Source organism: Melanerpes formicivorus, unplaced genomic scaffold (assembly GCF_026170545.1).
Source record: "Melanerpes formicivorus ecotype bairdi unplaced genomic scaffold, bMelFor1.0.p_v2 SCAF_87, whole genome shotgun sequence".
In the NCBI taxonomy this organism is placed as follows: domain Eukaryota; kingdom Metazoa; phylum Chordata; class Aves; order Piciformes; family Picidae; genus Melanerpes; species Melanerpes formicivorus.
Window position 1 is genome coordinate 504,426 of NW_027142439.1, and position 23,792 is coordinate 528,217.

Consider the following 23,792-nt stretch of genomic DNA (forward strand, 5'->3'; position numbering starts at 1 on the left):
CAACCCTCAGCCCACGTGGCTGGCAGTGTGCAGCAAGCAGAACACTGGCCCTAACATTTCTCTAGCCTTTGCACCGAGGGAAGCACTACACAAACATTACACTGACCCCTCCACACAGATGGATTTGGGAGGGCTCAGAAGCCTGGCATCACCACACCTGCTTTAGACTCCCCAAACCAGGCCACCTGTGCACTGCCATTGCTTCTCAAATGGGGGAGATGCAGTTTTCATCAGCTTGAACAAGGAGAATGTCAAACATCAAACCCTGGGAGTGAGGGAGCAGGGCCTGCACTCTGTGACCTCCAGGGAGACAGCACCAGCAGGCACTGCACCTGCTAGCTTAAGCACCAGAAGACAAGGCACTGCCTGCTGTCAATGATCACCCTGGCTGGGCTAAAACTGAAAGGGTGTCTGTTCTGGGCACAAGGATGGCTTCTTCCACCCTACAATAAGTACACAGTTTGCAGATAAGATCTTCTAACACATCATCAGAGAGTCCCTGCACAAAATGACCAGATCTGATCAAAAACCTTCCTGTGATGAAACAGGCAGGCTAGGAAGGAGACCACTCTAGCCCAGAGTCCAGTTGGTTATATCACTTCTGATTGGCCACAGCAACCCCAGGCAGTGCTACAGGCTGGGCTCAGAGTGGCTGAGAGCAGCCAGGCAGAGAGGGACCTGGGGGTGCTGGTCGATGGTAGGCTGAACATGAGCCTGCAGTGTGCCCAGGTGGCCAAGAAGGCCAATGGCATCCTGGCCTGCATCAGGAACAGTGTGGCCAGCAGGAGCAGGGAGGTCATTCTGCCCTGTGCTAAACACTGCTCAGGCCACACCTTGAGTCCTGTGTCCAGTTCTGGGCCCCTCAGTGTAGGAAAGATGTTGAGATGCTGGAAGGTGTCCAGAGAAGGGCAACAAAGCTGGGGAGGGGTCTGGAGCACAGCCCTGTGAGGAGAGGCTGAGGGAGCTGGGGTTGCTTAGCCTGGAGAAGAGGAGGCTCAGGGGAGACCTTCTTGCTCTCTCCAACTCCCTGAAGGGAGGTTGTAGCCAGGTGGGGGTTGGTCTCTTCTCCCAGGCACCCAGCACCAGAACAAGAGGACACAGTCTCAGGCTGTGCCAGGGGAGGTTTAGGCTGGAGGTGAGGAAGAAGTTCTTCCCAGCAAGAGAGATTGGCCATTGGGATGTGCTGCCCAGGGAGGTGGTGGAGTCACCATCCCTGGAGGTGTTTAGGAAGAGCCTGGCTGAGGCACTTGGTGCCATGGTTGTGTTGATCAGATGGTGCTGGATGATAGGTTCGACTGGATGCTCTTGAAGACCTTTTCCAACCTGGTTAATTCCCTTCTATTCTATTTGAAATAACACAGTGATCTCAGAATAAAATCATTATTGATCCATTGATAATCCCACCATTTAAATTAGAGGGTTTGTTTGTTTGTTTGTTAATGAATCACTGCAAAGTAAACTTCATTCACTCTTAATACTACACACAAAAGAAAGAGACAGACAAAAGATTAACAGCAACACAAAGCCATTAAGATGGATGATGAGCCTTACCCTGGTAGCTCTTCACTAGTGTCATCTTGTTGTAATCTTCTGATAAAATGAATTCCTGAGAGAGGGGAAAGAAACAAACAACAACAACACAAATAGTGCTTAGGGATGTGAAGTGTCTGGGGAGTGTTTTCAGCTGAAGTCAGTGAGAGGCAGTCCAAGCAAAGCAACAAATAGCACTGTCTATGGTTTTGCTAATTTAGAGCACCTCCATCTGAAAAAAAAACCCTTCCCTTCCTGAAGCTGCCCAAGAAACAGCATCAGCAGTGCTGCTGAAGAGAGCAGTGGAGATGAAAGAGCTACTGCCACAAAAGGAGTCAAAGCAGCTGACAGCAATGGCTGGCTGTGAGCCAAGGCACCACAAAATCACAGACCTGAGCTCTGGCATGGAGCAAGCTCCTGTTGCTCACAACTGCCTGGACAGAAGCTTTCCTGTGCACATACCTGCATGTGCATGCCCAGGCATCTGTGCATCCACATGGATCCATGCATGTGCATCTGCCACAGCTCAAGGTGAACACTCCTGAAGCTCAGTATAAATATAGACCTGCAGGGAGGTTGCAGACAGGCAGAGGTTGGTCTCTTCTGCCAGGCAGCCAGCACCAGAACAAGAGGACACAGTCTCAGGCTGCACCAGGGGAGGTTCAGGCTGGAGGTGAGGAGAAAGTTCTTCCCAGCAAGAGAGATTGGAATGTGCTGCCCAGGGAGGTGGTGGAGTCCCCATCCCTGGAGGTGTTCAAGAGGGGACTGGATGAGGCACTGGAAGCCATGGTTTGGTTAGTCCTGAGGTGTTGGGCAGCAGGTTGGACTTGATGATCTCTGAGGTCTTTCCCAACCTTACTGATTCTGTGATTCTATGATATAACAGCCCCTTGAAGGTCCCAGAACCACTGAGTATTTTGAGTTGGAAGGGACCCTTGAAGCTCACTGTAGTCCAACTCCTCTACAGGCACATCTTCAACCAGACCAGGCTGCTCAGAGCACTGTCCAACCTGACCCTCAGTGTTTCCAGGGATGGGCATCTACCACCTCTCTGAGCAAGCTGTGCCAGTGCTTCAGCACCCTCTCTGTAAAAGTCTTCCTTATGTCTAGTCTAAACCTCTCTGCTCAGTTTAATGTCATGACTCCTTGTGCTGTTGCAACAGGCCCTGCTAAAAGGACTGTCCCCATCTTCCCCACAGCCCTCCTTTAAGTACTGAAAGCTGCTCAGTCCAAACCAGGTACTGCTATTTCATGGTGGGGGTGCATTGCAGATTTCTCTTCCAAAACCTCCCTCAGTGCTTCAGACCAACAGGAAGCCAGATTTCTGCACAGCCCTCCCCCCACACACACCTGGATTTCATCCTCTCCTGGTTCTTATCACAGAATTAACCAGGGTGCAAAAGACCTTCAAGATCATTGAGTCCAACCTCTCACCCAACACCATCTGATCAACTAAACCATGGCACCAAGTGCCTCAGCCAGTCTCCTCTTAAACACCTCCAGGGATGGTGACTCCACCACCTCCCTGGGCAGCACATCCCCAGGGCCAATCTCTCTGTGAAGAACTTCTTCCCAATGCCTAATCTAAACTGCAAAATTGGTTTAGAATCATAGAACTGCTGGGGTTGGAGGGGACCTCAAGGAGCAGCCAGTTCCAGCCCCCTGCCATGGGCAGGGACACCTCACACTACTTCAGGTTGCTCAGAGCCACCTCCAGCCTGGCCTTAAAAACTCCCAGGGATGAGGCTGCCACCACCTCCCTGGGCAACCTGTGCCAGGCTCTCACCACCCTCATGGGGAAGAATTTCTTCCTAACATCCAATCTCAATCTACCCATTTCTATGTGTTTTTCCACTCCCCCTACTCCTGTCATTCCCTCACACCCTAAAGTCCCTCCCCTGCCCCATTTCCCCCTTTTTCCCCTCAAACCCACAGCACCTGGGCTCTGCTGCAGTCTCCTCCCACCCCAGCTGTGGCCACTTGGCCCTCCCCACCCACTCCCCTATTTAATCCCCCCCAGGAGAGGCAGCAGCCCCAAGCTGAGCCCATCTGGGCTGAGGATCCTCCTCTCCTCACTGGTGAGTGCCCCTGGGGCACACTGGGTGTGGGTGGTGGTGACAAAAGGCCGGGGGGCCTGGTGGCCCCCCGGTTGTTAGGGCCAGGGTTGATGACTGCTCCAATATCCTCCACGGGTGCTGGCTGGGGCTGCTGCTGCTTTGGTGCTGATGCTGCTTTGGTGCTGCTGTTTGACCACCACTGAGGCTTTGGCATGAGGAAATGCTGAAAACAGCAGCTGAGAATCTGCAGGGCAGCCATGGCTCCAGGAAAACCCCAGGTGGTTAACCTGCCTGAGCCCCTGGGTGCCCCTGCCACTGGCTTTAGAGAGGAGAGCTGCACAAGGCTGGGGAAGCAGTGGCCACAACAAAACAACTGCAACATGGAGAGAACACCCAAGTGAGGGGCTGGCACCACTGCATTAGTTAGCTCTCCAAGTGCTGTCAGCTCCTGGCATGCGTACACTGTGCACTCAGAGGAACACAAAGGAGAACCAAGGGGTGTGAAATCACAGCAGCTAAATGATGTATAGCCAGCTATGCAGCAACTCCCTGAGCTCATTTGCTGAGGGGACAGAAGTGAAACCTAATTCATCTAACCTAAAACAGGGTGGAAAAAGACCCCAAGAAACATTACTGGAGGTGTTCAAAAAGGGAGTGGATGTGGCACGTGAAGCCATGCTTTAGTGGTCATGAGGTGTTGGGTGACAGGTTGGACTTGGTGATCATAGAATCAGTAGGGTTGGGAGTGACCTCAGAGATCATCAAGTCCAACCTATCACCCAACACCATCTAATCAGCTAACCCATGGCACCAAGCACCCCATCCACTCTCTTCTTAAACACCTCCAGGGATGGTGACTCCACCACCTCCCTGGGCAGCACATCCCAATGGCCAATCTCTCTTGCTGGGAAGAACTTTCTCCTCACCTCCAGCCTAAACCTCCCCTGGCGCAGCTTGAGACTGTGTCCTCTTGTTCTGGTGCTGGGTGCCTGGGAGAAGAGACCAACCCCCACCTGGCTACAACCTCCCTTCAGGGAGTTGGAGAGAGCAAGAAGGTCTCCCCTGAGCCTCCTCTTCTCCAGGCTAAGCAACCCCAGCTCCCTCAGCCTCTCCTCACAGGATGTGTTAGGGTGGTCCTGATGCTCTGTCTGCTGCTTGGCACCCAGATGCAGAGGCTGCAGTACTCATCTGTGGAGTATCTACAGCTCCCAGGCTCCAAGGCAACAACTCTGAGTGATTCAGCAGGGGGGTTGGAGTAGAGGAGCTCCACCCCCCCCTTCCAACCCCTACCACTCTGTGCTTTGAGGCAGCTCTTTGCTGTTTCTAGGCTCCTGCTCATAAATTAGTCACAGGAATGTTCTCTGGAATTGCTCTAATTCATCTTCCCTGCCTGAATCTGTTACACCTCACCTCAGCCTTCCCCTGGCAGCTGAGCACTGCACTGGCGAGTGTTAGTTAAACAGCAGTAACAAATCAATTAAGCCAGCTGGGTTTCTGTGTCAGGGTCACCTTAACTCCACAAACCACAGAACACTGAAAACCTCCTACACCCCCCCAGCTCCTTACAGGGGAAGTGGTTTTCATGAACCACTGCCTGAAGAATCCTGAACCACCACATGAAATGTCTCCTCACAAAGCCTCCTTGGAACAAGACCCTTTGTACCTTTCTGCCATCACTACCTACAGAGAAGTGTCCTCAACTGCTGCAGCACACTGCTGGGAGAATCTGTCTGCCTCTCCCCCCAGCTTCATTGTCCCCAGCTTTGACTGGAGGTGCTGGAAGGTGTCCAGAGCAGGGCCAGGAGGATGAGCAGAGGGCTGGAGCACCTCTCCTGTGAGGACAGACTGAAGGAGTTGGGGCTGTTCAGTCTGGAGAAGAGAAGGCTCCCAGGTGACCTCATTGTGGCCTTCCAGGATCTGAAGGGGGCTCCAGGAAGGCTGGGGAGGGACTGCTCAGGATCTCAGGCAGTGCTAGGACTAGGGGGAATGGAATGAAGCTGGAGGTGGGGAGATTGAGGCTGGAGGGGAGGAGGAAGTTCTTCCCCATGAGAGTGGTGAAGCCCTGGAATGGGTTGTGCAGGGAGGTGGTTGGGGCCCTGTCCCTGGAGGTGTTTAAGCCCAGGCTGGATGAGGCTGTGGCCAGGCTGATGTAGTGTGGGGTGTCCCTGCCCATGGCAGGGGGGTTGGAACTGGATGATCCTTGTGGTCCCTTCCAACCCTGACTGATTCTATGACACTATGACAGGTGGCACACAGATGCTGGTGTCTTCAGGTGAGATGAAGAGCAAGGTTTGCCTTCTCATTTGGATTTGCCTCCTTCCCTTGATAACTTTGGCCTGGCCATTCTGTTCCATAAGCCCAGATGTCACAGCTTCCCAGACTGCATCAGGGTGGAAGGGACCCTCAAAGATCATCTTGTCCAAACTCCCTGTAGTGAGCAGGGACACCTCCAGGTAGATCAGCATGCCCAGGGCCACAGTGACTCTGACCTTGAGTGTCTCCAGGGATGGAGCCTCAACCACACCCCTGGCAACCTGCTCCAGTATTTCATACTATCATAGTATCAGTCAGGGGTGGAAGGGACCACAAGGAAGGTGCTCAGCACTCACCTAAAGCACTGGGCACAGAGAGAGGCAGAGGAGTGTGTCTGCAGTAACCCTGCTGAAGGGCTTGGGGAGTGAAGCAGTAAATGTCTTAAACCAGGTTTAACTCTGTGCTTGACAGGCTGGTTTCACAGTATCAGTCAGGGTTGGAAGAGACCACAAGGATCATCTGGTTCCAACCCCCCTGCCATGGGCAGGGACACCTCACACTAGCTCAGGCTGCCCAGAGCATCATCCAGCCTGGGCTTAAACACCTCCAGGGACAGGGCCCCAACCACCTCCCTGGACAACCCATTCCAGGGCTTCACCCCCACCCTCATTCTAAAGAACTTCCTCCTCATGTCTAGCCTGAATCTACCACAGTCCAGTCTCAAAGCATTGCCTCTTGTCCTATTGCTACAAGCCCTTCTGAAGTGTCCTCCCCCAGCCTCCCTTCAGGCATTGATCTGTAGCTATAAGGTCTCCTCAGGGTCTCCTCTTCTCCAGGCTGACCAGCCCCAGTTCTTTCAGCCAGTCTCCCCAGGGCAGCTGTCCCAGCCTTCTGGTCAGCTTGGCCCCACAGTTTCAGTGGAACACTGAAAGTGCTTTTGAGCCTCACCCTCACAGCTGCAGTATTGATCAGCTCTGCATGCTTTGATACTGATCTCAGCTACGCACTACTAATACACTGCTCCAGCCAAGACAGAATAAACACAGTGCCAATTAACCTGAAGTTTTTTCTTCTCCTTTTTTCCCCCTGAAGGCTTCTTGCTTCCACTTTCACTTTTTGAAAGCACACAATGATTTGGGTGAATTTCCTTGGGTTTCCTGGTGTAATCCTTCTCCAGGTCTTTTACTCCTGGCATGCCTTTGCATTACCCTCCATGGCACTCAGGCCCCATGCCCTCTCAAGGCCAAATGGACCAGTTGAGAGGTTATTTTATCCCAGGGCTCAAGAAACTCCTGCCCTGCTGCACATACAAGGTGTCACCTGCACCACAGAGCCACCAGCCACATCTCCTTAACCCTATCCCAGCACAAACTGGCTTTTATCCTCCCCTCCACAGCTGTTTTGCAACCCTGGGAGCTGCTGGTGCTCAGTTCTCATCATGCAGCCTTTTGCTGCTTCTTAACGAGCTCTAAAGACCTGGGGTCACCCTCACAGCCTCAGCCAGTGGCTGTTAGCAGAACAGAGAAAGATTTCAAAGACCTGCACAGCCCTTTATGCACAGAAGGGGCTGGGAGAGATCAGAGCACTCAAGATGGCAAACCCAAGACCTCTCCTTGCAGGGCTGAAATAAGATTTCTCTGTGCTCTCCAGAGGGATTTTTTGATCTACCTCACTAGCTTTATTCCCCACACTGAAAATGCAAGTGACCAGCCTGGGCTGTCCCAGGTAAGCTTATGATGACAACAGTGACCTGATACCATGAAAGCCTTGACAGAACATAGGTCTGGAGCTTCTGAAGGGACTGCCCCATCTGGTGTCCCCTCTTGTACAAAGACTCTCAACTGTAGAATAGAATAAACCAGGTTGGGAGAGACCTTCAAGATCACTCCCTAGGGTAAGTAACATGGGTGCCTCCAAAGGCACTTCAGCTCTCCTCTGCTGGCTGCAGGACCTGTGATTAACTTCATCTAGGAAGCTAACTTTCAGACAAGTGAGGTAAGGGCTCTCAGCTTTGCTGTGCAAGTCTGCTGCCTACTGCAAGGAACAGACCTGTCCTCTGCTGCTGCTCCTTGTGCTATCTTGAGACTTGCTCCCCTTGGGGCACGGGGGTTTTCCACTTCAGAATAAGGAGTTATGACCATGATAGAGTCTTTTGGCTTCCCAAAGGGACCTCAGGCTGTCCCTAAGATGTAAAGTAACAGCAGTGCCATTTCTTCACACACACAAAACCCCAACACAGAGTTGCAAAGGGTAAAAAGGGAAAAAAGAATCACAGAAACTTTCTTCTTTCAATGTAGGCTGCACTGCTCTTCAAGCAAGATAGCAGCCAGCCTTTCACTCAAGAGCTGCACAAAGGTTTGTGCAGTATGCCAGGCTGGGCAGATGGGCAGAGTCCAAGGGCAGGAGATTGAACACAGCCAAGTGCCAGGTGCTGCACTTTGGCCACAGCAACCCCAGGCAGTGCTACAGGCTGGGGGCAGAGTGGCTGAGAGCAGCCAGGCAGAGAGGGACCTGGGGGTAGTGGGTGATAGCAGCTGAACATGAGCCTGCAGTGTGCCCAGGCAGCCAAGAGGGCCAATGGCATCCTGGCCTGCATCAGGAAGAGTGTGGCCAGCAGGAGCAGGGAGGTCATTCTGCCCCTGGACACTGCACTGGTTAGGCCACACCTTGAGTCCTGTGTCCAGCTCTGGGCTCCTCAGTCTAAGAAGGACATTGAGAGACTGGAATGTGTTCCAGAGAAGGGCAACAAAGCTGGGGAGGGGTCTGGAGCACAGCCCTGTGAGGAGAGGCTGAGGGAGCTGGGGTTGCTTAGCCTGGAGAGGAGGAGGCTCAGGGGAGACCTCATTGCTCTCTGCAACTCCCTGAAGGGAGGTTGTAGCCAGCTGGGGGTTGGTCTCTTCTCCCAGGCAAGCAGCACCAGAACAAGAGGACACAGTCTCAGATTGAGGCTGGAGGTGAGGAGGAAGTTCTTCCCCATGAGAGTGGTGAAGCCCTGGAATGGGTTGTGCAGGGAGGTGGTTGGGGCCCTGTCCCTGGAGGTGTTTAAGCCCAGGCTGGCTGAGGCTGTGGCCAGGCTGATGTAGTGTGGGGTGTCCCTGCCCATGGCAGGGGGGCTGGAACTGGATGATCCTTGTGGTCCCTTCCAACCCTGACTGATACTGTGGTACTATGAATGTATCAACCTGCAGCCCTGGGCAGGGGTCCTTTCCCTCTAGATAGCAAAGTGAAGGTGCAGAATGAGTCTCAGCTTTTCCTCCTGCTCCTACAGCCAGCACACCCAGGGGTGCTGGGCCTTGCCAGAAGTGCTGCCATGGAACAGCTGACTCTTAGCCAGCTATTGCACACTGCTCCAGCACAGGGCTTGCACTTCCCCTTCGAGTGCCATGTCATCCAAAGGGCACTAAGGTCACCTTGCTGCAGTCAGGGCTCTTACTTTGTGGTCACTGTGCCCTGGCTGTGTGCTTCTGTGCTAAACTGATCTTCATAGCTGTGCCCAGCAGGGGAAATGGACTCTTTCCTCCAAAGGATGGCTGTAATCCAGTTGCAGCTACCTGGGGATCTTTCTCTGCTGCCCCAACATTCCTGGGGCTTGAATACTGGGCTGCCCTTGCTTTCCTGCCATCCCCACTCCCACAGCTTCTTGGGACACATGGCAGTCTTGGCTTCTCCTACAAGCCTCAGGTTTGCTGAGGAGGGAAACATTTCCTTGCTTGACATTTCCTTGCTTGAATCTGTGGAGCTCAGTTTCTGCACGGTCCTCCACCACACAACTGCCTGCAGCTGCAGCAGAATAAATCCAGCAACACAGACAAACCCTTCCCCCCTTCCCCCCTTCCCTGTGCTTATGTCCAGGAGACTGGGAGGGGGGAAAGGCCAACTTAGCAACAGACAGAATCTGCCTTAGACACTGGCAAAATACTCTTCTAAGCATCCCCAGTCACATGTTGGATTACCCCTTGCATATCTCCTTCACCATCTTTAGCTTCAGAACTTCAAGTATTTGACTCCCTTCAGACTCAAGCACCCTGACCCTGCAAGGGGAAATGCCCCTAAGACTAAGGACACATCTATCTCTTCCATCCTGCCAGGGTATTTAAAGGCCATGGTTACAGCTGCCTTCACATTTCCCAAAGGCCTGGGGAGGACAAAAGTGCCTCGGGAGGGCTGGCAGACTGCAGCTATTGGGGAGAGTGGGAAGCAGGGAAGCTCAGGGGTGCAGGGAAATCTCTGTCAGCTCACCCATCTGCTAGGTGCAAAACGTGAGATCTCCAGGCACCAGAAGGCCTCTTCTGCTAGCCATTAACAGCTTGAGAGGTCAAGATCTTCAGAGTATCATAGAATCAGTCAGGGTTGGAAGGGACCACAAGGATCATCCAGTTCCAACCCCCCTGCCATGGGCAGGGACACCCCACACTAGATCAGCCTGGCCACAGCCTCAGCCAGCCTGGGCTTAAACACCTCCAGGGACAGGGCCCCAACCACCTCCTGGACAACCCATTCCAGGGCTTCACCACTCTCATGGGGTAGAACTTCCTCCTCCCCTCCAGCCTCAATCTCCCCACCTCCAGCTCCATTCCATTCCCCCTAGTCCTATCACTCCCTGATATCTTCACCTCTTTGGTACAGCCCATAGGCACCAGTTCAGAGGGCCCCATGTACCACCTTGGCTTTAGGGCAGCTCAGTCAGTTGCAAAGCCCACAAGGCAGAGACAGCAACAATGAGAATCTGAAATGATGGCAAAATTATCTCCAACTGCAGGAGCAGCCCATTGGTGAGCAGAGGTAAAATGCCTGTTCTGACCCCTGGCCTCTCCACAAAGTGGCACAGCTCTTGGCTTGTCATCCCTCAAGGAAAACCCAATTAATGAGGCCAAATGCTGCCCTCTGCCTCACAGGTAAAAAAGGACAGACTCTTGTTTTAATACCACACACACATATCTCAGATGTTAATGAACCAAATCTTGCAGCAACAGCACTGCCAGTCAGGAGCCACTGCTCTGAAGGAAGTGAGAGGAGAGGAGAGCACAATCTGAATCCTGAGGTTCAGAAAAGCAGCGAGACAAAGGACAGAAATCAGCCTTCAGCCTCTCAGAAGCTGATTTCCCCCTTCCTGAAGGCTGCTTTCAGAACTTTGGGATGATTTCAAGGCGCTCCAACCACACCACAGCTGTTTCTCTCCATTGTGAGTTTGTTCCCAGATAAGCAAATCAAGGCAGTTTGTTCAGTTGCCTACTGAACACCATAAATCCCACCCAGGGCCTGTGTGGCAGCTGAAATGCAGTCTGCAACCATCTGCCAGGCTCTGCACTACAGCTTCAGTGTCTCTGGCAGCAGAAGAAATCTCTCCCATCCAAACAGTGGCAGAAATGGCCTCACTACAGCACCACACAGAGTTGTGACAAGGGAAGCATTTCAACTGGAAATCTTTGGATGTACTTACTGAGATTGTACCATTGTCTAGACCTATGGACAGCCTCCTGGTTTCCGGGGTAAAAGACATGCATGAACATGGAGCTGAAAGAAATGAACATGTTGATGAAGTTAACACAACTGTGACTCTCATTCCCTTCAACAGAACAGAACAGAACAGACCAGGCTGGAGATCATCCAGTCCAACCTATCAGCCAGCACCATCTGATCAACTCAACCATGGCACCAAGTGCCTCAGCCAGGCTCTTCCTAAACACCTCCAGGGATGGTGACTCCACCACCTCCCTGGGCAGCACATCCCAATGGCCAATCTCTCTTTCTGGGAAGAACTTTCTCCTCACCTCCAGCCTAAACTTCCCCTGGCACAGCCAGAGACTGTGTCCTCTTGTTCTGGTGCTGGTTGCCTGGGAGAAGAGACCAACCCCCACCTGGCTACAACCTCCCTTCAGGGAGTTGGAGAGAGCAAGAAGGTCTCCCCTGAGCCTCCTCTTCTCCAGGCTAAGCAACCCCAGCTCCCTCAGCCTCTCCTCACAGGGCTGTGCTCCAGACCCCTCCCCAGCTTTGTTGCCCTTCTCTGGACACCTTCCAGCAAGTCAACCTCCTTCCTAACCTGAGGGGCCCAGAACTGGACACAGGACTCAAGGTGTGGCCTAACCAGTGCAGTGTCCAGGGGCAGAATGACCTCCCTGCTCCTGCTGGCCACACTCTTCCTGATGCAGGCCAGGATGCCATTGGCCTTCTTGGCTGCCTGGGCACACTGCTGGCTCCTGTTCAGCCTGCTACCACCCAGTGAGCTCTGGAAAGCCTAAAACTAGCTGCAATGACACATGAGGCTCTTCTGCATTTTCCCCTTTCTGATAGGCAAGCATTACAAATGAAATAATTTAACCAGCAGTGTTGTTCCAATTCACTCAGCCCTGTCCTACTGGGGCATGGAACAATAGCTCTCTCTCTTGCTTCAGCTCCCTCATCTTTTCTTACTAGCTATCTGAAAATAGGCATGTCACACAAGAGCAGTATCACAGAGAGATTAGTTAGCTGAACAGCTCAGCTTTATACAGGTCAAGGGAGGTGATTCTCCCCCTCTGCTCAGCTCTGCTGAGACCCCACCTGGAGTCCTGCCTCCAGTTCTGGAGCCCCTATTGCAAGAGGGATGTGGAGGTGCTGGAAGGTGTCCAGAGCAGGGCCAGGAGGATGAGCAGAGGGCTGGAGCACCTCTGCTGTGAGGACAGACTGAAGGAGTTGGGGCTGTTCAGTCTGGAGAAGAGAAGGCTCCCAGGTGACCTCATTGTGGCCTTCCAGGATCTGAAGGGGGCTACAGGAAGGCTGGGGAGGGACTGCTCAGGATCTCAGGCAGTGCTAGGACTAGGGGGAATGGAATGAAGCTGGAGGAGGGGAGATTGAGGCTGGAGGTGAGGAGGAAGTTCTTCCCCATGAGAGTGGTGAAGCCCTGGAATGGGTTGTCCAGGGAGGTGGTTGAGGCCCTGTCCCTGGAGGTGTTTAAGCCCAGGCTGGATGAGGCTGTGGCCAGGCTGATGTAGTGTGGGGTGTCCCTGCCCATGGCAGGGGGGTTGGAACTGGATGATGCTTGTGGTCCCTTCCAACCCTGACTGATACTGTGATACTATGATACCCTATAGGGAGCATCTCCCACGGGAGCTTGGTTTAACTGAGAAGCTGTGCAGATGCATTCAGAAGGCAGGGCTTGGCTTTACTGCTCAAGACAGCAGCCTGCAGCTGGGAGCCCTGCTGTGCCAACAGGAACCTGCTGGAATTATTCTTCAGTGGCAACTGACACTGCAGCAAGGGTCAGGCATTCTTCCTGCTTCAATAGCACTAAGAGCATTAGCCTGGAGGAGAGGCTCAGGGGAGACCTCCTTGCTGTCTACAACTCCCTGAAGGGAGGTTGTAGCCAGGTGGGGGTTGGCCTCTTCTTCCGGGCAAGCAGCATCAGAGCAAGAGGACACAGTCTCAAGCTGTACAAGGGGAGGTTTAGGCTGGAGGTTAGGAAGAAGTTCTTCACAGACAGAAAGATTGGCCCTTGGAATGTGCTGTCCAGGGAGTAGTCACCACCCCTGGAGGTGTTTAGGAAGAGCCTGGCTGAGGCACTTGGTGCTATGGTTCAGTTGATCAGATGGTGTTGGGTGATAGGTTGGACTTGATGATCTCTGAGGTCTTTTCCAACCTGGTTAACTCCTATTCTATTCTATTCTATTCTATTCTATTCTATTCTATTCTATTCTATTCTATTCTATTCTATTCTATTCTATTCTATTCTATTCTATTCTATTCTATTCTATTCCTACTCTACTCCACTCCACTCCACTCCACTCCACTCCACTCCACTCTATTCCATTCTATTCCATTGCGCTCAATTCCATTCCATTCTATTCCATTCCACTCCTCTCTATTCCACTTCTCTCTATTCTATTTCACTCTATTATATTCCATCCCACTCTATTCCATTCCATCCCACTCCATTCTCTTTAAAGAGCAATGCTCTTGTGACACATAGAGTCAGATGTGAACTCAGTTCTGCTCTTCCCCCTCCCCTTGGTCTCTACTCTCCATTGTGACTACTCAGAGTGTTTCTGCTACTAACCAGCTTGGAGCTCTCTCTTTTGCAGCACTGTGCTTCTGGTATGCTCTCCACACACGTGATGCCTCACCTAGGATTACAAAGTCCACAGCCCAGCAAATCCTTATTGATCACTTGGCTGGCAGCAAAGCTTTACAGAGGAGAGTCTGTGCTGGCTGTTTAACAATACTTGTTCTGCCTTCAGTGCTGACTCCCCAATGAAATAGTTTCTAGAAGACAATATCTTCTAGACCCCAAGCAGAAAGCCTCCCAGTTTCACACCCAGGCAGGCATTGTGGTTTATTTTTTGCCTGGAAGAATGAAAGGCTTCAGTTCAAGGAAACTGACAGGTAGGAAACATTCAGCTAAGGTTTACAGTGGCATTTTGTCCTTCCCAAACCTCTCCCTGCAAAGAGGCAAACTCAGACTGACCCCATGGGTGGTAGTGCACTCCTGTTACATACTGAGGCTTCTAGGGCTGTAGAAGAGTGAGACAGGTGTAGGAAACACAGTCAGAATGAACAATAATTCTCAGATCTAAGCAGAATAAGCCTCAAATCCCTTCAAAGGCCTTTAATGCTAGCATCATCCATACCCACTGTCAAACTCCAGACACTGAGCAGCCACTGGAAGAGCTGGCAGTGACTCTGAAGGCAATAAACAGCTTGCAGAGAAAAAGGTCTGAGATGAATGAGCTATTTGAAGTATGCTTTTCCTAAGGAGATTGAAGCCCTCCAGAAGGTAAAACAACTGCTTGAGATGGGCTGATTGCAGTAAGAAAGTCACTTCTGAATTCCAGACCTGTGTGTACACAGTCATAGAAGTGTAAATACACTTCTGTGGCACTGCTCAGGCCACTCCTGGAGTCCTGTGTCCAGTGCTGGGGCCCTCAGGTTAGGAAAGATGTTGAGATGCTGGAAGGTGTCCAGAGAAGGGCAACAAAGCTGGGGAGGGGTCTGGAGCACAGCCCTGTGAGGAGAGGCTGAGGGAGCTGGGGTTGCTTAGCCTGGAGAGGAGGAGGCTCAGGGGAGACCTTCTTGCTGTCTACAACTACCTGAAGGGAGGTTGTAGCCAGGTGGGGGTTGGTCTCTTCTCCCAGGCAACCAGCACCAGAACAAGAGGACAGAGTTTCAAGCTGTGCCAGAGGAGGTTGAGGCTGGATGTTAGGAAGAAGTTCTTCCCAGCAAGAGAGATTGGCCACTGGGATGTGCTGCCCAGGGAGGTGGTGGAGTCACCATCCCTGGAGGTGTTTAGGAAGAGCCTGGCTGAGGCACTTGGTGCCATGGTTTAGTTGATCAGATGGTGCTGGGTGATAGGTTGGACTTGATGATCTCAAAGGTCTTTTCTAACCTTATCCTATCCTATCCTATCCTATCCTATCCTATCCTATCCTATCCTATCCTATCCTATCCTATCCTATCCTATCCTATCCTATCCTATCCTACCCTACCCTACCCTACCCTATCCTATCCTGTATCTTGGTAAGAGTTAACACACTTGACAGAAGTCTCTTGCTATTCCAGTTAAGACAATGCTGTGCTGCAGGAGATGTGCCAGCCAGGTTTCCAGCTTGCCTCCTTTGCTTTACTGCTGCTATGGCAGCCTGTGTAACATCCACAGCTCACTCTCACATGAGCTAGAGGAGATGATGTACAAAGAACGTGGCCAGCAGAATTTTCCTGCCACAGAAGCAGCCAAAGGCAGGGTGTAGCACTTTGTGACTGGGGAAGTCCCACCTCTAAGCAGCCAGATGTGTCCCTGCTCAGAAGAGATCTCCAATCCTGATCTTTTTTCCCCCCAGGTATTTAATGGGTTTCATGTTCAGCATGCACTGATGGCCTGCACTGATGGTGCAGAGCTTGACCACAGCACATGACTGACTCAGCTCAACTCCTGATCCTCCTGGTCTCCCAAAGCACCCAGGATGCAGGTTCAGTTACTTAGGCTACTGGATATCAAACCATAAAGTGGTGCTGGTTATGCACCACCGTAACCACAATCCTGAGTCATGCTCAGGGGAGCACCACTCACAGCTTGCCAAGCAGCACAAAGGCAACACTGTGCCTACTACATTTTCACACAGAGAACCTCTGGGCAATCTTCCTGTAACCAGGAACCAGTGTGACCCCACAGCAGAGGCCCATCAAAGAGGTGATCCAGACAGCAATGGACAAAACCATCATTGCCAGGCAGGATCTGTGCAGGTGCTGCCTCAGAGCCCTTCCTGTGCTTTCCAAGCTTAAAGCCATGGGTGTTAGTGTAATTGTCATTGCTCCAGCCACTAATCACCACTGATCATTCCCGAAGCTGGTTAGTAACACAGCAGAACTATAACACTTCATGGCCCAAAAGCTTACCAGCCTCTCTAATGAAGGAGCAGTGCCAGGTGTTCAAATGTATGGAGCAGCTTTAATCCAGTCCCCTTTGAGGGGGCCTGGATGCACTCCACCATTCCCAGTGAAGCTGCTGGCACTGCAACAATGCAGCCTTGCTCAGACCAGAGAAGGACCTAATGAGAGTTTAAAATGCAGATGTATGCAAAACCATCACATGGAACAAGAGAAGTGTCAGTGCCAGACTGCTCAAACAGCCACTGCACAACAGCTTGCCTCGGGAAAGCAAGCCTCTTAGGGCAGGGCCAGGCAGCTCAGGCCACTGACAGTGATTGTGGCAGAGCTCCATAGACTGCCACATCATCAGCTGGTTTCCAATAGCATTAAGTGCAAAGTCCTGAGCAGAATGCCCCTCTCAGGCTTGGCATTCTTATGAGCTAGTCCAGCAACAAGGGGAAAAGAGAGATCTCTCTCCCTACCAAATGAACCCTTAGAGCAGTCAGCCCAACACCATGGCCACTCCAGGGCCCCCAGCTGATGCTGTTGCAGTATTAACATTTATATCTATTGACTATGTTATGTGTCATGGAGCCAGGTGTCTCTTCCAAATCCAGCCATCCCAGCTTAAAATAATTCTCTTGCCAGACAGCAAGAATACCTCCAGGGGACTGGATAAATGCTTCCCAATCTGTGGGCTTAGGGTGAGCTTCATAAGCTTTCCAAAGATAGGCTAGCCCAGCATGCCTGAAGCTGACTGAGGAGCAGCAGCATGCCACTGCTGCTGCTGACCTGCAGAGTTGTGCTCCTACACTCAGCACTGGGCTGAGGACAAAGAGCTAAGCCTCTGACTTACTCACTTGTCTCTTGGGAAAACAAGCATGGATCTGCAGTTTCTTTTGAAGCAGGAACACTCCCACTGGCAGGGGAGACATACAGCAGAACACACTGGAGGGATCCAGCAGTGGGGTTTGGGGTTCCACATTTAATTGCAGGGCTAAAATGATTCTGCTTTCTTCAGTGGAGGAGCTGCCTTCCCTGCCTAGTGTCTGCCCTATCCTATCAGCTGCTGCAGGACATTCAACTCTTAACCAAACAAACCCACCTCTCATTGCACTCCAGTGGACTGAGTGCATACAGCAGGGAGAGCAGAGAGATTTGTACTGGAGAGGTACAAAGCTTCATGGACTCAGTGCCAGGATGCAAGACTGCACTTTGAGCTCCCAGGCTTTTGACCTGTGTCTGCACTAACTGCTCACACCTGCCCAGCCTCTGCATCCTTTGCTGCTGTAATCCCTGAGGCCTCTCAGAAGCATTAGTGTGCAGCTTGGCAGAGCCATGGCATGCAGCTTGGCAGAGCCATTAGCATGCAGCTTGGCAGAGCCATGGCATGCAGCTTGGCAGAGCCATCGGCATGCAGCTTGGCAGAGCCATGGCATGCAGCTTGGCAGAGCCATTAGCATGCAGCTTGGCAGAGACACCGGCATGCATCTTGGCAAAGCCATTAGCATGCAGCTTGGCAGAGCCATGGCATGCAGCTTGGCAGAGACACCGGCATGCAGCTTGGCAAAGCCCTTAGCATGCAGCTTGGCAGAGCCATTAGCATGCAGCTTGGCAGAGCCGTCGGCATGCAGCTCAGCAAAGCCACCGGCACGCAGCTCGGCAGAGCCACCAGCGTGCAGCTTGGCAGAGCCATGGCATGCAGCTTGGCAGAGCCGTTGGCATGCAGCTCAGCAAAGCCACCGGCACGCAGCTCGGAAGAGCCACCAGCGTGCAGCTTGGCAAAGCCATCGGCATGCAGCTCGGCAAAGCCACCAGCATGCAGCTTGGCAAAGCCGTCAGCGTGCAGCTCGGCAGAGCCACCAGCGTGCAGCTTGGCAAAGCCATCGGCATGCAGCTCGGCAAAGCCACCAGCATGCAGCTTGGCAAAGCCATCGGCGTGCAGCTCGGCAGAGCCACCAGCGTGCAGCTTGGCAAAGCCATCGGCACGCAGCTCGGCAAAGCCACCAGCATGCAGCTTGGCAAAGCCGTCGGCGTGCAGCTCGGCAAAGCCACTGGCATGCAGCTTGGGAAAGCCACCAGCATGCAGCTTGGCAAAGCCATCGGCATGCAGCTTGGCAAAGCCGTCGGCATGCAGCTGGGCAGAGCCATGGCATGCAGCTGGGCAGAGCCGTCGGCGTGCAGCTGGGCAGAGCCGTCGGCATGCAGCTGGGCAGAGCCGTCGGCGTGCAGCTGGGCAGAGCCATCGGCGTGCAGCTCGGCAAAGCCGTCGGCGTGCAGCTCGGCAAAGCTTCATGGAAACCCACACTCTCGTTCAAGACTAACATTTAATGCAGAGAGCTGAGCTTGCAAATGGTCACAGAGCTTCAGCACAACCAGACCAGCTGCCTGGCAAACACACAGTGCATACTTACACGGCATTGCATGGTATATGCTGGGCCAGTACTGCCCACTGTCTCTCTTCAGCCAGACACGAACCGTTCTGCAGAAGAAAGCACACAGCACACACATCAGGAGGAGTGAAAGAGTAATCATGAGTGAAAACAAAGCGGTGCCTAATGTGCAGGACCACCTGCAAAACTGAGAGGGGAAAATAAAGATGCAAAGCCCTGCAGCAGCCTTAGGCATCCACCTCAGCATCTGCAGTGTGATGAGGGTAGCCTACTCCTTGGTTCCACGTAGCACTCAGCATCTCAGCAGAACATATCACAACAGTACGTGCAAACTTCTGTGGGGTTTTTGTTGCTCTTTGCCTTTTCAACGGGCTGAACCATGACTGTTCATTTACAGCCTCACACAAGGACCTGAGACACCCTGGGTAGCCTGGGGAACCACTCACACAAGGACCTGAGACACCCTGGGTAGCCTGGAGAACCACTCACACAAGGACCTGAGACACCCTGGGTAGCCTGGGAAATCACTCCTGTATCAGCCCATCCAGATCTCTGCAGGAGCCTTCCCCAGCTCTCAAGGTAGGCCTTGGTCCATCTGTAGCTGTTATTCTATCTAACTTCTGTAGCTGTTATTCTATCTAACCTTCTTGCTCTCAACAACTCCATGAAGGGAAGTTGTAGCCAGGTGGGGGTTGGTCTCTTCTTCCAGGCAGCCAGCACCAGAACAAGAGGACACAGTCTCAAGCTGTGCCAGGGGAGGTTTAGGCTGGAGGTGAGGAGAAAGTTCTTCCCAGCAAGAGAGATTGGCCATTGGAATGGCCAGGGAGGTGATGGAGTCACCATTGCTGGAGGTGTTTAGGAGGGGACTGGCTGAGGCACTTGGTGCCATGGTTTAGTTGATCAGATGGTGTTGCGTGAGAGGTTGGACTGGATGGTCTCAAAGGTCTTTTCCAACCTGGTCTATTCTATTCTATTCTATTCTATTCTATTCTATTCTATTCTATTCTATTCTATTCTACTCTACTCTACTCTACTCTACTCTACTCTACTCTACTCTACTCTGCTCTACTCTCTAGTTCTCAGTAAGCATCAAGCAGCAGCTCTGGAAACAAACAACAAGTATTACCTCACACCAAGACTTTTGTCAAACAGTTTCAGCATTAACTCCTTCCTTTAGACCTGTGCATCAGCCTTCCTCACAGAGCTTTGGGGTGACAAAATGATCTTCTACCCCTCCCCCTTACCCACAGACCTCCCCCCACCCCCCCAGCAAATGATTTCCCTTCCCGAACAGCTGCAGTGCTTTTTGTACTGATCCACTCCTGGGTGCACTGGGGAAGCATGAACACACAACCTTTTGAAGGCAATCACATTGGATGATTTAATTACTGCAATCCAATTACTTTCATCTCCCTTCCACATTCAAATGTTTCAGTAGTGGAAGCTGTTAGGAGGATTCTCATTGAATTAAAGTACAGGCCTGCTCTGCAGTAAGGGACTCAGTGGAACTGTGCTAAAAAGACCCATGAGATCCATGACCTGCAAGAAAGCAACCCTCCAGCTCCCCTCCAAACTGTCCACATGGCAAAGGTGACTGACAAGAACCCACCAGGGCACCAGCCTGGTTGGAGCTGCCCAGTAGGAACATCAGCCTAGCAGGACACAACACTGCCCTGCTGCCCCCACCTCAAGCTGCTGTCACCTGCACTGATGGCATTTTATAGGTCATGCATTCTTCATTCTGAATTCATTGCTTCACAGATAATAAAGTAAGAGCATGCCTTGGGGTTTGGGAAGTGAAAGCTGGACATAGTCATTTTCAGTGTAGAATAGAGTAGAATAGAATAGAATAGAATAGAATAGAATAGAATAGAATAGAATAGAATAGAATAGAAGTAGAGTAGAAGAGAATAGACCAGACCAGACCAGACCAGGTTGGAAGAGACCTTTGAGATCATCAAGTCCAACCTATCACCCAGCACCATCTGATCAACTCAACCATGGCACCAAGTGCCTCATCCAAGCTCTTCCTAAACACCTCCAGGGATGGTGACTCCACCACCTCCCTGGGCAGCACATTCCCAAGGCCAATCCCTCCCTCTATGAAGAACTTCTTCCTAACCTCCAGTCTAAACCTCCCCTGGCACAGCTTGAGACTGTGTCCTCTTGTTCTGGTGCTGGTTGCCTGGGAGAAGAGACCAACCCCCTCCTGGCTACAGCCTCCCTTCAGGGAGTTGTAGAGAGCAAGAAGGTCTCCCCTGAGCCTCCTCTTCTCCAGGCTAAGCAACCCCACTACCCCCAGGTCCCTCTCTGCCTGGCTGCTCTCAGCCACTCTGACCCCAGCCTGTAGCACTGCCTGGGGTTGCTGTGGCCAATGTGCAGAACCTGGCACTTGGATGTGTTCAATCTCCTGCCCTTGGCCTCTGCCCATCTCTCCAGCCTGTCCAGGTCCCTCTGCAGAGCCTCTCTACCCTCCAGCAGATCAACTCCTGCCCCCAGCTTGCTGTCAGCTGCAATCTTACTGCTGATGGACTCAATGCCCTCATCCAGATCATCAGTACAGCTATTGAACAGGATGGGGCCCAGCACTGATCCCTGGGGGATCACACACAGCCACATCATGGCAAGGCTCAAAGATTATACTAATATTTAGGTAAATACACAGGAAAAAACAACTGATAATGAATCCCAAGCACTTAATTAAGTCCTTAGATGGAATTTACCAAAGCCAAATGCTGGCATGCTGCAGTAGAAAGAATTTCCTCAGGCTTGCTCTGAAATGATACAATGGCATCAATAAGCAAACAGCCCAGCACCTGGGAGGGAAGACAGATGCAGAAGAAAAGAGTCTACAGGTAATAAAGGGATGTGGAGGAACAGCAGAGATCCTGGCTCAAACAACTCTGCCCTTGGGCTTCAACTGATTTGTCACATGAATGTTTTCCTCAGTTAAGCACCCGGTGCAGCACCCAGGATACTGTGCCTCTGCTGAGGGGGAGGGATCACACATCTCCACATCCACAGGATGATGCTCTCTCGCAGCACATTGGTTTCTGGGTGCAATCTGCATAGGAAGAAGTTGTTCACAGAAAGAGAGATTTGGCATTGGGATGTGCTGCCCAGGGAGGTGGTGGAGTCACCATCCCTGGAGGTGTTCAGGAGGAGACTGGATGGGGTGCTTGGTGCCATGGGTTAGTTGTTTAGGTGGTGTTGGGTGATAGACTGGACTCGATGGTCTCAAAGGTCTCTTCCAATCTGGTCTGGTCTGGTCTGGTTATTCTATTCTATTCTATTCTATTCTATTCTATTCTATTCTATTCTATTCTATTCTATTCTATTCTATTCTATTCTATTCTATTCTATTCTATTCTATTCCATTCCATTCCATTCCATCCCATTCCATTCCATCCCATTCCATTCCACTCCATTCCACTCCCCCAGCGTTACCCTATAGGGAGCATCTCCCACTGGAGCAGAGAGGGAAGAGAGAGGCAGAGAATGACTCTGCAGATGGATTTACAGGATGCAGGACTTTTGGGTGGAAATAGGCTGTTTCCTGTGCCCACCTACAGGGTTGGACACTTGGGGCACTGGAGGTATAACTATTGTGGCAGTAACAGGAGGCACCCAGCCTCAGCTGCCACATCCTAGCATCCACAGGGTTCCTACGAAGTTGTTTCCTCAGTTTTCACATTCTTTTATGTCCCTACATCAGCTTTTGCTTGAATTATCATAGTATCAGTCAGGGTTGGAAGGGACCACAAGGATCATCCAGTTCCAACCCCCCTGCCATGGGCAGGGACACCCCACACTACATCAGCCTGGCCACAGCCTCAGCCAGCCTGGCCTTAAACACCTCCAGGGACAGGGCCCCAACCACCTCCCTGCACAACCCATTCCAGGGCTTCACCACTCTCATGGGGAAAAACTTCCTCCTCCCCTCCAGCCTCAATCTCCCCACCTCCAGCTTCATTCCATTCCCCCTAGTCCTAGCACTGCCTGAGATCCTGAGCAGTCCCTCCCCAGCCTTCCTGGAGCCCCCTTCAGATCCTGGAAGGCCACAATGAGGTCACCTGGGAGCCTTCTCTTCTCCAGACTGAACAGCCCCAACTCCTTCAGTCTGGCCTCACAGGAGAGGTGCTCCAGCCCTCTGCTCATCCTCCTGGCCCTGCTCTGGACACCTTCCAGCACCTCCACATCCCTTTGGAATAGGGGCTCCAGAACTGGAGGCAGGACTCCAGGTGGGGTCTCACCAGAGCTGAGCAGAGGGGGAGAATCACCTCCCTTGCCCTGCTGGCCACACTTCTCCTGCTGCAGCCCAGGCTCTGGTTGGCTTTGTGGGCTGCAAGTGCACACTGAGAGCTCCTGGTGAGCTTCTCCTCCCCCAGCACCCCCAAGTCTCTCTCCTCAGGGCTGCTTTCCAGCCAGTCCCTGCCCAGCCTGCATTTGTGCCTGGGGTTGCCTCCACCCAGCTGCAGGACCCTGCCCTTGGTCTTGTTGAACCTCCTGAGGTTGGCTTGTGCCCACCTCTATTGCTTCTCTGGTTTTGTTCTTTGTGAAACAAACAAACAAACCCCCTCAAGCCCCACAAACCAAGCCCAACCCAGCTCTCCTACTTGCACAGCGTAGGTGAGCTCCTTAGCCAGCCCAGAGGAGCATCAGCTGGGCAGGTGCAGCTGCAGATGCTGGAGGCCTTTTGACTCGTCCTCCCCAAGAACAGCCAGCCTTCTGTTGTTCAAGCAGCACAGAACAACTATGGCACTGTTGTTCCAGAGACAGCAAACATCCCCTTGGAGCATTTGTGTGCTCTGCACCACGCCAAGAAGGCTCTGGAAACGCTCTCCTTGCAGTGCTCTCCTCTTGCAGTGCAGCAGGGGGTTCCTGCAGGAGAATCCCACTGACAGCTCCCTCAGTTTAGCAGTGAGCTTGAACAATGGTTCAGAGGTGATAAAATGTTCCCTCAGCTTTGCTCCTCGTTATTCTTTTCCTCTCAGGGTAGCTTGACTCTGAGACATTTCCTCTGGCCTTGAACAAACTCAGTTCCTATCTGATTTGCTCTCCTAGAGGCGGCTAGAAGTCACTCTGTAGCTCTAATCCAGCAAGACAGCTTTGGCTGAAGAGGCACAGTGCTCTGAGCAAGAGAGCAGCACTCCCAGCAGCTTCAGTGTCAGCAGCAAGGGAGGAAGAGAGCAGGGCAAAACAGTGCAAACTCAGCCCCATC

At 52.2% G+C, this 23,792-nt stretch overlaps 1 protein-coding gene across 1 annotated transcript in view; it reads right to left on the reverse strand.

The window, feature by feature from the left end:
• Positions 1 to 23,792, reverse strand: part of WDFY2 (WD repeat and FYVE domain containing 2) — a 64,007-nt gene that overhangs the window by 19,133 nt on the left and 21,082 nt on the right. The window contains 3 exon segments of the mRNA XM_068165206.1: positions 1,552 to 1,606; positions 11,281 to 11,354; positions 18,593 to 18,660. Of these exon segments, the coding sequence (XP_068021307.1) occupies positions 1,552 to 1,606; positions 11,281 to 11,354; positions 18,593 to 18,660 (197 nt within the window).